The sequence below is a fragment of the Paroedura picta genome, chromosome 9 (genome assembly GCF_049243985.1).
Source record: "Paroedura picta isolate Pp20150507F chromosome 9, Ppicta_v3.0, whole genome shotgun sequence".
NCBI lineage: Eukaryota > Metazoa > Chordata > Lepidosauria > Squamata > Gekkonidae > Paroedura > Paroedura picta.
The window spans coordinates 38,382,885-38,398,185 of record NC_135377.1 but is presented as its reverse complement, the minus strand read 5'-3'; the positions used below and the strand labels follow the sequence as shown (position 1 = coordinate 38,398,185).

Genomic DNA, 15,301 nt, shown 5'->3' with positions numbered 1-15,301 from the left:
GTTTCCTTTTATAATAAGGCATTTGGAATAGGAACTGAAAGCTCTGTAATCATAGCTGTAGTATGATACTGGAGTTTATCCACTTTAGCTTTCTATAATCTTTTGCCCCAAGAACAAGTTGGGTTGTCAACCAAGGTGCTTATGAGATTCCATGGGCAAAGGCTAAGGCCACTGGGGAGTGGGCATAGACATCCTACCTCTTTAGATTCCCTCTCACTCAGAAAACATATAAGATGCTTGTATATACAAAATGCTTGATTAGAAGCAATACACTGTATCTTGTCTTCATCATGGCTGGGGCCCTATAATTTTGTGCTCATAGTTCCATCTCTCACCAATCCTATTTCCCTGTTTTCTGAAAATGTCTATGATGAATGACATTGTTCTTTGCTTTCAAGCCTGTGTTTTTGGGTCACTACTGATAACCTTTTCCTCTTCCATTTGATAGTTTAACCCCATTATTATTTCCTGATATCCTTTGTAGAAAAATTCTTCATGTTGTTCAGACTCCCCCCCCACAAACCCAGCTCATTGTGTAGGCCCTCCAAAAATATTTAACAAATGAATACAGAATCCACAATATTCTTTCACATAGTAGTATATCATGTGGACAACTTATTTCATTCTGAATCATACAGCTGCTTTGGCACAATATAATCATTGGAGAGACTATTAATATTTCTAAATGTGTAATCTATATTTATAATGAAGAAAGTTCATTGTAATTGAGTCTCGGAGATAGAATTTTTCTTTACAATTGCTAATGTCATTATAGGTACTTCTTCATGATGGAGCCATTTGTAATGCTCACTAACTACCTCTTCTGCCAATGAATATTTAGTAAATGCTCTATGCCCTCAGTGTTACCTTTAGATACTTTATATAGCAATGCTTAAGTGTTTCTGAATTAAATTGTGTGGCCAATCACATTTTGGGTGTACATCAGCATGCAGTGCCCAAGTATTATGGATGCTTTTAAAATCCCATATAAGGTTTGTAGTTATTGTAAATATAGCTAGAAGAAATTACTTTCAGTAAGAGCCTAATGGTCATCTGGATCCTGAGACTTAATATCATCCATTGACTGTCTTTAAATGGTCAGTGGAAAAATGACTGCTTTCCTCCAATTGACTTTATCAACAACTGTTCTTCAAAGAAGGCAACCTAAGCAATAAGCTATGCAGGTCAAGATTTGCAAGTGCAGACACAACGTGGCCATCAGCCTTTAGAACCAGAGATACAGGATGAAGCAACTTTGGAAACTGTAATGAGGAGGTAGCTCAGCTCAATCTTATAAAAGCCAGAAGGCAAGTATCAGACTCCCGGTAAATACCAATGGTCTTTATGAAGTGAGAGAAGTTATCAAGGGGAAACTGTTAAGAACACACTGATTCTATAAAACCTATAAGGTTTGAGGAGCAAAATGATGCTAAATTAAAGAACTTTATCAAGGTGTACTTGGAGAATATTTTAAAAGAAAAAAATCATCAAGGAACATTACACAAAACATTGCAAGAGAGCTTCATTCTGCGCAGAGCACTTCAGTGAAATGTTACAACTGAGTTGGTTGCCACATTAATTATCTTATGTGTTTGAGTGTTTTCATCCCTCAAAAAATGTGGGTACTTCCTGATGAAGTCTCAAAAGCCAGAGAAGCTGCTAAATGACATTTCTATAATAAAGATCTTACATAAGTAGGCTTCCCAGATGAACAGTAAGGCAAGCCCACTTGTTAACATTTGAAAATCTTTGCCCTGTATCCACAGAACTGAGTGGGCGATGGGAGAGCAGAAGGCTTCAGAATCACCACTAATGGCTAGAGAATGCAGGCCCCAGCTAAGGTGCAGTGCCTCATTTTAAGTGGAGAAGGGACCAGGACAAGAGGACCCTTATTTTTATTTGGAGCCATTGGAAATATTATCCAGCAGCTTCCTAGCGATTCCAGCAGTCAATGCCCATACATGCCAGGCATACCTTTGGCAATCATAAGGGCTAGCAGCTTGCTTTTTCTCAAAATGAAAGCCAAGTTTCTCATAATACCTAATTCTGCAAACCCTTGCACAACAGGCAGCTATTTCCACCAAAGCTGAAGGGTGATCCAATTCTTTGCAACCATCTCAAGCAACCCCATCTTATGGGCCTACAAGAAAGAGGACATTTCTGCCAGTATGAACAAAGTTTACAACAAAGGTAAATAAGGTTTCATGGTTTATAGCAACCACGTCTCTACCATCCGTAATGTGTGTTTTTTGGAAACATGCACAAACAATAGGGCACAATATTCTCAAGACCGGAGAAGGAAAATGGTGACACAGTTTGCAACTTACGTGATTAGCTCTTTTTTGAGATCTCTTGAATGGAGCTTCGGTTTGGGACTAGGGACAGGTACTTCTCCTGAGAGTTTCTTTTCCTCAAGACTTTCAGAGCAGTTCACAGGATCTTTCTGAAATCATAAGGGGATTTATTGTGTGTTTATGCCAAGATTTAGCTACCTTTCCATCTTGCATGTTGAAGAGATCTTACACTGAGAAGCAACATGCTATGGCAGCTAAAAAGATAAATGTTTTCCTGTGGTTGAGCTGGTGAAGTCATTAGGGATAATTATGGGTGGGCACAGTTGGACTATAATCACTTTGGGGTGTGGCAGAAGCTGCTTCTAGTTTTTGTTTTTAACCAGAATTTTGTCCTCTTCTTAAAAAAAAAAGTTCCCATTCTATAAAAATAAGTTGTCATGTTATAAATTTGAATGATTTTTCTCTCCATTTTTAAAAGATGGAACAGTGCACACATCCTGTCTAAAGCATGATATTTCAAGTTTTTTTTGACCGAGTAGGACTTTTACTTGTATTCTTTCAACAGAAGGCTTCCTACATCACACGCTACTTTGGGAATTTCACCAGATTCTAGACATGCAATGTGACAAGGGTAGGGAGGGGTGTTGCTGTTTTGGAATCATTAGTCTAATCTGCCCCTCCCCCACCACCACACAGAAGCACTTGCTCAGTTCTTTGGATCCTGACCAATGAGCATATTCCAATGAACATTCAAGGGTCAAAAACAGGAATAAATTCCATTAATTTACAGATGGAAGTTTATATTGATTTTTGCAAAGATCAGAACATAATGACACGAATAACAGATAATAGCATCTGGCACTTTTAACATTTATAACCAGGAAATCTTCGGGGAACATACAGTTGGACTAAACTGACAATTCCAGCTATTTCTTGGCACCTTGCTTTTGGAGATAGCACAAGCCTTTCCCCAAATTCAAGGTTTTCTTATGTTTTTAAAAGGGGGCAATTGGACAAGTAATCACACTGTACGTGATGGAAACATGACAGACAAAATACAAAAACTGTTCTGCCTAGGAAGTAAACAAGAAATTGTAACCAGAAATAGTAACTGTTCATTTTAACTCCTTAACCTTTTTAACTTGTAGAAGAAGAAGACAAAGTTGGTTCTTATATGCTGCTTTTCTCTACCCGAAGCAGGCTCAAGTGGCTTACAGTCCCCTTCCCTTTCCTCTCCCCACAATAGACAGCCTGTGATGCGGGTGAGGCTGAGAGAGCCTTGATATCACTGCTCAGTCAGAACAGTTTTATCAATGCCATGGCAAGCCCAAGACCCAGCTGGCTGCATGTAGGGGAGTGCAGAATCGAACCCAGTTTCCCAGATTAGAAGTCTGCACTCCTAACCACTAAACCAAACTGGATCTATAGCCTTTGTTCCTGAAGCAAATATGTTTTAAATATAGATAAGGACAGGATTATTTCCTATATTCATATGGTTTCCTCTTTTGCATTCCATGATTCCCTTGCATTTCTTCCTTGCAGGAGCATGCTACCCCACTGCAAGGTCCCAGCAGCGGCCCAGCGCAGCCACTACCATGCATAATTGGTCTCAAAGCCCCTGTTCTCCCTACTTAAGACTCAGCATCTTTAATTCACCCCAAATAATCTTATTAGTTTAGGCAGCCTTCCTTCCAGTTGTAGCCTATGACTGCTCAGGAATCTAGCCTCTATAGTAACTTAAACTGATTTTACTAGAGAGAAGAAAAACTTGGACACATCAGGGGACAACTATTAAAAACCTTCATCTGAAGAGGCCAAGCTTCAAAAAGCAGAACTGTCCCCTGAAGAAGATAATATCTGACCCATCCTAGCACCCCCTCCGAGTCCTGACACAAAATGGGAGGGGGGAGGAGGAGCTGAGCAGGGTAAGTCTTTATTTTTGTTTCTGAGCTCTTCATGCTGCCCCAGTAGTTTATTTTCCTTGCCTCTTGGCTGGCTGGCTTCAGACTACCTCCAATGGGCTTCACCAGTTTTTTTCTTGCCAAAAAGGCAGGATGCTCAAAACATTAGGCCGGTTTGGTAGTTGCCTGCTTGGGAGTTTGGAGATCCTGATTTGCCACAATAGATTTACCTAAAATAATTAGGATTAGCAAGTACAATGCACATAATTGTTGTGTGTTCCTCATTGCAGTTGTCATACTGAAGCAAACTATTTACATGTAAGCAGCTCCCCAAAGGAACTGGGGAACATTTCTTCCATACTGCCATATACCTTTCCCTAAGTAAAGTGTGCACTGTCATGGAGAAAATATCTGCCTAGTGAGATACTACTGGCCACAAACTGCTTGACATAAGGACACACCATCATAGGAATCAATTTAATATGGTTTCCATATGGCAGCCATTTTGTGTGTACCATTCCTAAGTTATAGAAAAAGGCATATCTGAGCAAACTGTGCTGATTCCTGTTAATTTATCGAAGTGCCACTCAGTTGGCATTATAAGGGTCCAAGACTGATTTTTCACCATAATAGCAAGTCCAAATAAACCTCCCCTTTGCCTAGTCCTGGCACCAGTGTTCATATAGAAAACATGGCCAAATAGATAGAGAAAAAGAAAAAAACAAACAAACAAAAGACAACTGCCAACACTCAGTAAACACATAAAGGGTACAACAAAAATCAAGGAAATCACCAGGTTTTAAATTATAATTTAGTACAGTATCTCTTACACATGATGAATTACTTTATGTAAATATTTGTGTTATTTATGAGGGGTGGGTATGGGCCCACAGCTGCATTTTTGTTTTCTAGTCAATCTCCATTGTAGGCCAAATTGACATGCTATGTTGACATGCATATTGATTTTCTCTTCTAGTATCTTTGTGAGGGACAGAAAGCAGTGAATGGAATGTGACTTATTTTTTATTATTTCCTTGATTACTTTGGTGACTGAACCTGATGATTGCTTTAGTACTAAACTGCACATAACACAGGCAGATGCTTGCTAGGAAGCAAGTTACTTCACCCCCTGTTTCCATGCAGCATTGTGTTACATTTGTTCACCTCTCTGTTTTCCACCAACTTTTCTCTGATATTTTTCAAAGCTGCTTTGCTGCAAAATTCTGAGAAAGACTGCAGCTTTGATGACTGGTATTTGGGTAGGAAACTTTAGGTTTTCCCAGCCCAATCCACCTAGCATTCATTTTCCATTGCACTGGTTGGATGACTTTTAAACCTAAAATGTAGCTATAGTGACAGATTCTTCCATGTGGGTGGCCAAAGCAGTACTGAGACTTCCGAGGGATACTTTCTATTTAAAATTTCATTTATTAATAGTCTTTCCACCTTAATTATTTCCTGTTCTTTGCTACAGCCTGCTGGCTTTCTTGAACACCAAATAATCAATTTGTTCCTTTGATGTGGGGCTACAAGATTTGTACTTCTCAGCAGTCAAAGCCAAAGTTATATTAAAACTTCTTTCTCATAGTTTTAATTGCTTTAAAATAATGAAAAAATAATAAAAATATTTTTAAAAATATTTACAGTGACTTAAACTTGTTGTTAAGAGCTTCTTGTGGCGCAGAGTGGTAAGGCAGCAGAAATGCAGTCTGAATATCTGCCCATGAGGCTGGGAGTTCGATCCCAGCAGCCGGCATAAGGTTGACTCAGCCTTCCATCCTTCCAAGGTTGGTAAAATGAGTACCCAGCTTGCTGGGGGGTAAACGGTAATGACTGGGAAGGCACTGGCAAACTACCCCGTACTGAATCTGCCATGAAAATGCTAGAGGGAGTCATCCCAAGGGTCAGACATGAACTGGTGCTTGCACAGGGGATACCTTTACCTTTAAACTTGTTACATAACAAAAAGCAGCATTTGACCCCCTCCCAGCTCATAATTAACCACTGTCATGAGGGTTGCAGGTCCCAGAATTACAGTTCATATCCAGGTTACAGGGATCAGTTCCCCTGGGAAAAATTAATGTTTTGGACTGTAGATTCTATGGCATTGTTAATAATAATAAAAAAGGGTTTGCACAGAGATCTTTGAACCTCTAGTGTAATGCCTATGCAAATAATGGCTTAAAGTATAATAAACAATTTCTGCAAGAATTGTTGCCTAAAATCTGTTCCTTCAATTTATTGCTTGAAGTCGTCACAACAAGTCAACAAGTTATGGATTCTGTCAATATGACTTTTCTCAATTGATAATTCATACAAAAACAAAGTTTTTCATATACTCCAAGAAACAAAGAGTTTCATTGGCAGCTTAACCAATAATTGATAGTCACAGAAGCCTGAAGGATAAATGTAGGCTATACTGCCAATGAAACTCTTTGGCTGTTTATGCATGGCAGTGGCTGTGCTGGGCTGCTCCCATTTCCTAGCAGCGGGACAGCAAGCCCCACTGCATCCAAGGAACGCATGGGGGTAGGAATCCCCCAACGCATGTGGACTGCCCAACATTGTGTATACACATGTACAATGCCAGGGCTGGAAGGGTCCGCCATGCAGTGTCAGTGAGGGGAGGGAATGGGGGCATGGGGGCCCCACTGCACACTGGCAGAATGTCAGCATGCCTGTTCACAACATGCCCTGTTCAGCTCCACAGCTCCGTAAAGCCAACCAAGGCATTTGGTGTCCCTGCAGGGACACTGTAGGTTGGGGGAGGAGCCGCACCTCAAAGCCTGGCTCTTCCCTTGTGCATGAGGCTGCCCCACAAGGCCGTTGATGGTGGCCGTGGCAACAGAGGGTACACAGAAGTATCCATATTCCTTTACCATGGGCCATCCAAGGCCCTGATTTGGGACAGGGCTGGGAAGCTGTCAGGATGGTGGTGATGTTGTGTGCAAGCGGGGATTATCCCTGCTGCCCTGTCGCTGCCAACCCAGCTTTCCTGCCCCGTGTATAATTGGTCTATGTGTATTTTCGAAGGCTCTTCTTGGAATATATGAAATACTTTGGACCATTTTGAACAAGAATCAATGTGGCCAATTGTTTACAGTAAGCAATTCCAGAATTTAAAATAGTGGAATTTGGCATTATGCATACCTGCCTTTGTAGTTGAATTCAGTAGCATTGCAATCGTTTCCCACAGGTTTCCGGTCTCGCCAAAAATCACTAGAAAGGAAGCGATTTTTTCTGTGCTTTGTCCCGCCCCTGGCCATCACTCAAACGAACAGCCAATGGGCAGCCGTTATCACGCTCCCAAAAAGCCCCTTTCCCTTTAAGACAGTTTAAAAAACACACACACGATTTTCGGCCGAAAATAAAAGGAACTTGCAAATGGGGCTGTGTTGTGCTTGGTGACTTAAAGCAGCTCTGTGGAGGGACTGCAGCCGGAGAAGCCTCGCTGGGTGAATGAAGGCTCACCGGTTCGTTGCTCTTTGCTCGCTCCAAGAAAAAAAAATGGCGATTGCTTCTCCAGAAGATCAGAGGAGGGAGCCAGGGGGAGGGACTTTGCTGAAACCACAACAATGGTAACGCACAATGGTAACTTTTTCGCTAGTGTTGCAGATTGGTTGCAAGACTGTAGCACTTTCCAGAGGGTGAATCCACTTTTTGGGATTTCCCTGGAAGCACTACAACGAAGCGCTTTTTGGGTGATCGGTTTCAGGAGTGTGGCAGATTGTGTACGACGTTGTGCATAACTGCATTTTAGTAGCAATTACAATTTGCCACACTCCTGCTACAATAAACCTGTGCGGAATGAGCATACGTTTTTGTATGAATCATCAACTAAGAAAAGTCATATTGACCAAAACTATCATCTGGATGATTTGTTTTGAATACAACAACCAATAAACTGAAGGAAAAAACTTTGGACAACAACTTTTTATGGCATTGTTCCCCACTGTAGTCCCTGTTCTCCCCAGGCTCAAAATAACCAGGAGCTTCCCAACCTTTATCTGGCCACTTGACCCCCCCATATCCTGACATTAGCCAGGGGAGACCTAGAATTCCTAGTTGCGAGCAGTCAAGCAGCCAAGCAGTCAAGAAGGAATGGGAAATAATTATACTGATTACAAGAAGAAAAATGGAATCTTTGCTGAAGAGGACACATTACAAACAAACATGCCAAAGGATCTTACCTGTGGCAAACAGATTTTATGGGGAATATATTGTATAGGAACCCCATCTTAATTCTGCTTTCAGCTAAATACATTTTGGTAATACAAAAAAGTCATCATAAGGAAGCATCCTATACATTACCGCATATAATACTTTCAGGAAACAAATTCTTGTTACCTGGTCCCCTAAAAATTTGATTTTTGAATCTTATACTTTAATCCTTTTCCAGTTCTTTGTCTAGAACCTAGTTCCTAAAATTTCAGCAGTAGTTTCTCATAATGTTGACTCCCCTCTCATAAAATTCCAAGGGCATACCTTCTAAAATCCATCTTTCTGAGTGTTCACTTATATAAACACATTAGGAGAGGCGTTATCTGACATAGCTCAACTAGACACTAAAGAATCATCATCCAATATGAGAAGTGTTATTCTGTTCCCAGGTACTGACAAAAAGAAAAAAAATACCTCTTTCTCCTCCTCTTTTTTCCCTTGGGTCTTGCTATAGTTGATGGGCATATCCCAGCCTTCCTTCTCACACAAAGTCTGGTAAAAGGTGGTATTTACCAGAATATTGCCTGTGTTGAAGGGAGAAGAGGAAGGAGTGGGGACTGTTGCAGTGGAAGAATTGAGATGAGGAAACCTTTCCTGGTTTCGGTTCTTTTTCATACTCAAATCCAGGGTGCCATTTTCATCCACTTCTATATCAGCCCCCTGACAGGCAAGAGGAAAAAGAGAAATGTTTAGACAGTGAACAGTTTGCGGTGGCAACATAAGACATGTGAGGCTTTTAAGGGATAAGTGTAAAAGCAAGCTTTTATTTAAATTTATCTAAACCTAAAACCAGCTTTTCGATTTATGGTTAATGTTTAATTCTTCAGAAGACTTAAGTGTAACCTCAGTAATGCTCTTTCCATGCTTCTGTGTTTAAACACATTAACAGAATATAAATAAGATGCTTCTTAAATGTAAACTATATGTACTAAATCTGAGGGGGGGAGGTAAAAAAAAAGTTTAGCTTAAAATCTTTTTGATCATTTCACTCTTACAGAGAATATGATCCCCATGCAAGTAAAAGCATTAATTCACCCCTTAGTTCATCAATAGTATCATTTTTACATCCCACCCCTTCCCCCACAACCTAGAATTATTACAACATCTGCATCAGAGAGGGAAAGCAAGAAATATACTAATCAGATATGAGTTTTTCCTCCCATGAGTCTCATACATCAACATCAATCTCTGTTTATCTGAAATGGGGCTTGAATTAGAAAGCTCTTTAAAAGGTTTATTGTAAGGGACAGATTGTGTCTCTGAATCATACTCTATTGGGAACTACAAGTAGTGGAAGGGATGGTCTAGGGTAGCAATCCCCAACCTGTGGGCTGCGGACCACATGTAGTCCTTCGACTAATTGGAGGCGGGCCCTGAAGGACGCCTTCTCCCCCTACCCCGGCCCTTTACTTCATCCCCCCCAGCCCTTTACAACACACTTCATTGTTGTGGCATGTCTGTATCTTATTTTGAAGGGATGTTTAAACATTACCATAGCGATCAGAGAGCGCTAGGGCAGTGGTTGAGAGTAGAGGAGTAAACTACCCCCACCTCAACGGGCCTCAGTAAAAGGCGTTGAGTGGTCCCCGGTGAGTGGTCCCCGGCATTGATAAAAAGGTTGAGGACCACTGGTCTAGGGGCTACTACTACCCTTCTTCACAATGGACCTTATTTTACAGTATTACTTATCCCACAGTTGAAACTCCCTAATGATATCAAAACCATATTTTGAATTGTATATCATTATTGTACATGTATTCTGTTCCATAAATCATACATAAACATTTGCAGAGAGCAGGTTACATGTACAAGATCAGTCATGAAAGTTAGGGTTCTGTCCCCACCATAACGAAAAAGGTATCAACAGTACATCCCTGTAAGCATCTATGGTGAGTTGAAAGAACTGATCAAAGATGCTCAACAGTCAACACAAGAAATTTCAGGAGAGATAAGGACTTATGATGCCCATGATTTCCATAAATTCTATCTTAGTCACTCATATTCAGTTTCAGAGAACACCTAGAATACCCAGAGTAACTCCTACTTTCTTCTTGAAAGCGAAGGCCCACATCAATACATTGGGTTGAAGATTTTTTTTCCTGCTATAATATAATGATAGGTAAGCTTTCCTTGATTCAGAACTAATCCACAATAACCTCAACTTGAACAGAGCAGGACGCAAGATAAGTCAGCAGAAGTCACATTTTTCTCTCTTGCCTAAGCTATTCCAGGAATGTTGGATGACACTTCCAGAGCATTCTTGCTTCCTCCATAACCATTGACCCAATATGCATGGCACAGCTGCATCAGGCTGCCTACCTCACTTCCTACCTGATTGGCCCTCCCTGGAGGTGTGCCGCCAATAGGGAAATAGCACGCTACCAATGAGGGCCAATCAATTCAAATTGCATGAAGATAACCCATTCCCTACCTAATTGGCCCTCCCTTGGGGAGTGCTGCCAATAGGGAGAGAGCACTCTGCCAGTGAGGGCAAATCATGAGGCTTATCTGTCATCTTCTTCCTGCTGCTTGCCTGATGGAAGAGATGCTAGCTGTTCTAAAAGGCCCTGCTGCTGGTAAGTTGCTCCATCCTTAACCTCTTACCACTTTCCATCTCACCCAGGCAAGGGAGGAAAGCCACCTGCTTCTTTTGCCTCCTCTGAATATCTTAACTCAGTCCAGTGAGTCAAGAGTTCATTCAGGCAGTCCAAGGCAATCAGCAGAAGGAGCAGTTTCACAAACCAGGACTCAAGTTAATATAGGCTGTCAATCCTCACTCTGTGATGACTCATAGACTTCTACAGTCAGGAGCTGTCTTGCTAACATGGTGTGGTACCTTTTAGACTGGAGCTCTCTTGCAGCACAGCTAGCATTGCATAATTGTGGGGGATGGGGCAGCCCCAGCCTTACCTATCCAGGCTGCCCTTTTTGAAAGATATGCAGGGTGGGAAGGAGGCAGCCCCCACACAGCCTACCCTATCCAGCCTTGCCCAGCCTTTGGGAGATGTTGGGGGGGGGGGAAGGGCAGGAAGGAGGCAGCCAATCCCATAGCCTTCCCTACCTGGTCAGGCTAAGCCTTTTGGAGATGTTGGATGGGTGGGAAGGAGGAATCCCCCCCACAACCTTCCCTGCCTGGCTTGCCCTTTGAGAGATGGAGATGGGGGGGGGAGGAGGCAGCCCATCTCCTATGGTCTTCCCTGAGCACCCTGGCCTTTGGGAGATGTGGGGAGGGGTGTGTGGGAAAGGAGCAGTGCCCCCATGGCCTCCCCTATCCAGCCTTGCCCAGCCTTTGGGAGATGTTGGGGGGGGAGGGCAGGAAGGAGGCAGCCAATCTCATAGCCTTCCCTACCTGGTCAGGCTAAGCCTTTTGGAGATGTTGGGTGGGTGGGAAGGAGGAATCCCCCCCACAACCTTCCGGGGGCAGGAAGGCAGCAGCCCACTACCTCCTAGCCTGGCCTTTGGAAGATGGGTGGTTTGATGGGAGGTCAGTAGTGACCTGAGTAGACACTGTTGTATGTGGCTGCGGGGTAGGAGTACCAGTGTCCCTCCAAAGCAGTTTTCTTCAGAGTTGATGAATTCTTCCCCTCCTCCCCTCCCTCCCCTCTTCCTTTCTCTGTCTCTTTCTTTCATCTTCCTGAAGGTTCCCAAGCCCCCACTTGAAAGCTGGCAACCCATCTGGCTGCACATGGAGGAGGAGTCAGGAAACAAACCCAGCTTTTGAGATTAAAGTCTGCTATTCTTTAACCACTTCATCACACTGAATCTCAAGTTTGAGGGGGGAGGAGGGCCAGAACCCAGGAAGGTCACAGCACAAGTGTCTGGGTCAAATGAACTTTGCTTTTAGTTTATGCTATGTAAACCTGCCTTGAATCTTGGTGAGAAAAATAGGCTGCTCCCCTACATACATTTAAAAAAATATATGATTTGGCTAATATAATGACTGTGTGATGAACACATACGTAAGGCTGCCTTATGCTGATTCAGATCACTGGTCCATCAAAATCAGCACCGTTTACTCAGACTGGCAGAGTTTTCCAGCAGATCTTAGGAAGAGATTCTCCACATACCCTACAATTTGATCCTTTTTCCTGATGCAAGGAACTGAATCAGGGGACCTCTGAATGCCAAATAGACACTTTACCTCCAAGCCACAGCCCCTCCCCAAGTGATGTGTCTGCATAAAATCATAAACGCCTTCTTCATTTCTTTTGAAAAGTTGGAAACAATTAGGCCATTATGTGCGAGTCAGAAACTGTTGTAGTTGCTCCTCTTGCATGAAAGAGTTCACGTTTTCAATCTCATGGCTTAAAAAGAGAGATGCTTTATTATATTTATGGGAAGTAAATACACTTCTGATATGCTCATACTAAGATGCTTTGGTTGTATCTTTCTGCCCCTTTTTAGTAAATAGTTTAATCTCCTGTGATAGTTTTAAGCCCTGAATTTGACAGTATGGCTTATCCTGGATAATAACTTAGTAACCAAACATCTTATGCCATCTGTATTATATCAAATACATTTTATACCAGCATTAGTAAACCTTACTTACAAAAATCCAAGATATTAACTGTATCAGTGCCAGCTGAACTTGACTGTGTTGCCATGATTACCCTTGTGTGTTTTTGGCTTCATTGTTGATGTATAAGTATGGCCATGAAACAGAGCTACACGTAATCAAGTTTAATGGCCACCGTAAAGTAAAATGCTAAATATTGTAGTTGCTGACATTTTTCATAATAATAAAAAAAGAATTGGGTTAAGTCTGCTAGACCAGCATTCACATAAAATGCCAGACCTCTGTGACAGATGGCTTAGGAGAAGATGCCATGTGATGGGGTTGCAGTAGTTTTATAGTGCAGAGCCCGTAAATAGTGCAGATTCTCTGTCACTGACAAAATACTAGCTACTCAGAAAGCAGAGATGACAGCAACAAATTCCACAAAAACAGTCAAAGTCTTCTAAAATAAAATTACAGATCCAAACATGTTGGGAAATGCATGTGACAGCTGAGAATCCAGCTTTATTTAGCTTCTCCTCAAAAGATGCTTGGGTGAGAACAATATAGGCTTGCCAGCATAAGCATGAAGGTATTGGCTAGGGAATCTTTTGAGCGGCACAGAAATTTGGTTGGTGATCATACACCTAATTCTGACCGGAAAATACCCAGGCTGTGAATATGTAGCAGTGTACAGATGGGGTTTAAGTGAGCTCACAGATGCATACAAAAATGAAATAGAAGCATAGTGAAATAGCCCTTTTTACTTACAGGAGGATGGATCCCATGTTTACAGCATGGCTTTTTATTAAGGCTAAAATAAAATTGCTATATCTTTTGCTGCCATTGCAGCAAATTGCCAAAAGGAAACCTATTTCAGAATACTATTTTGTTTTAGATTTTAGATTTTACTCCCCACCCCCTTTGCAAACCTGGGGACTTTTCAAGTTTGTAGAAAGATCTCTCTTGCCCATTCACAGCTGCCTTTACTGAATTAAAATATCCAAAGAATGGGCAATTTGGCTATTAGACTATTACAGGGATGAAGTCTAGATGCTGCTGATTTCTAGTCATTTGCTTCATAATTCTGCCAAGTTGTTGTTTTTATTGATGGTATTAACTCACTAAAGAGGACATTGCAGAGAGACCCAGTTGCTTTCACAGAAATAGGCAGTTTTGCAGGACACCCCCCCCCCCCATTGCAAATACTGCATGGCAGACAACTTGAAAGGTGTTGATTCACTTTGTGTTGTACTAAGCTTCAGCATGTATGACTTAATCTTGTTTTCATATCATTATAGAGTTGGAAGGGGCTATACAGGCCATCTAATCCAACCCCCTGCTCAATCCAGGATCAGCCTAAAGCATCCATTACAAGTCTGTTCTTTAGGCAGCTGATTCCACTGTGATCCCTCCTTAGGCAGCTGATTCCACTGCTGAAGTACTTTATTGCCCCCCCCCCAATATCTGGCCAGTGCCATTCCACATGTATTTTAAGCCCATTGGTGTGGGTCCTGTCCTCTGCTGCCAACAGGAACCTTTACCTGCCCTCCTCCAAGTAACAACCATTCAGATACTTAAAAACAACTATCATGTCACCTCTCAACCTCCTCTTCAACTTCCCCAGGTTGAACATTCCCAAATCCCTCAGCCTTTCCTCATGGGCTTTGGTCCTCAGGCCCTGGATCATCCTCATCACTCTCCTTTTACAATCTTTAACAATTCTATCAAAAATATCATAAGCAACAGTTCATGTTGAAATTCTATATACTTCATAATTACTTCTTATAGATACAGATTTATTCATCAACTTCACCATTACTAGTACTCAGATCTAGTGAGTTGTCATAGATGCTTTTTCCCTACTTATCCCCAACAACAGAAGCAGCATATTTTGAACTTGATGTATTTCAAGCAAAAGCCTTTTATTTTTTCTGTTTTGTTTTCTTTCAAGGCACAGTATGCATATGCCATTTTGTATAAACACCGTGGGGGAAAAACCACCCAAACATTCAACAGAATAGCTGGCAAGACGCAACGATGAGGATAAAGATAGGCTGCACTGCCTGTGCCTACCTCTTTGAGTGGCAGCAGCAACATAAGCCACAGCAAAAGGAAATCTGTGAGATGATGATACAATTTGCAGCAAAAACTAGAGTCAGGGTGGATTCTCTCAGTCTGATCAGGTCCTGCAGTATTTTGTTAACACTTACTGCAATGGGTATTGGATTAGGCTACACATGAGGGACAGATTAAGCAGCTTCTGTTGATGCCCTGGCATTTCTTCTGGAATAATCAGTTAATTCTGTCCTAAGGTTGCTTTCATAGGAGTAAGGGCTTGAGTAGGGCCTAGTCTGCACAAATAGATAATGCACTTTCAATGCACTTTA

The 15,301-nt window shown here is 41.8% G+C and overlaps 1 protein-coding gene across 5 annotated transcripts in view; it reads right to left on the bottom strand.

Annotated features, from left to right (window-relative positions):
* Positions 1-15,301, bottom strand: part of ST18 (ST18 C2H2C-type zinc finger transcription factor) — a 210,537-nt gene that overhangs the window by 27,949 nt on the left and 167,287 nt on the right. For all 5 annotated transcript variants that reach the window (XR_013234132.1, XM_077352426.1, XM_077352429.1 and 2 more), the window contains 2 exons: positions 8,831-9,076; positions 2,328-2,443 (listed from right to left, as the gene is read on the bottom strand). Coding sequence is in view for 4 of the 5 variants with exons in the window: in XM_077352426.1 (XP_077208541.1) it covers positions 2,328-2,443; positions 8,831-9,076 (362 nt within the window). In the remaining variant the exon portion in view is untranslated. The remainder of the gene's footprint in view (positions 1-2,327; positions 2,444-8,830; positions 9,077-15,301) is intronic.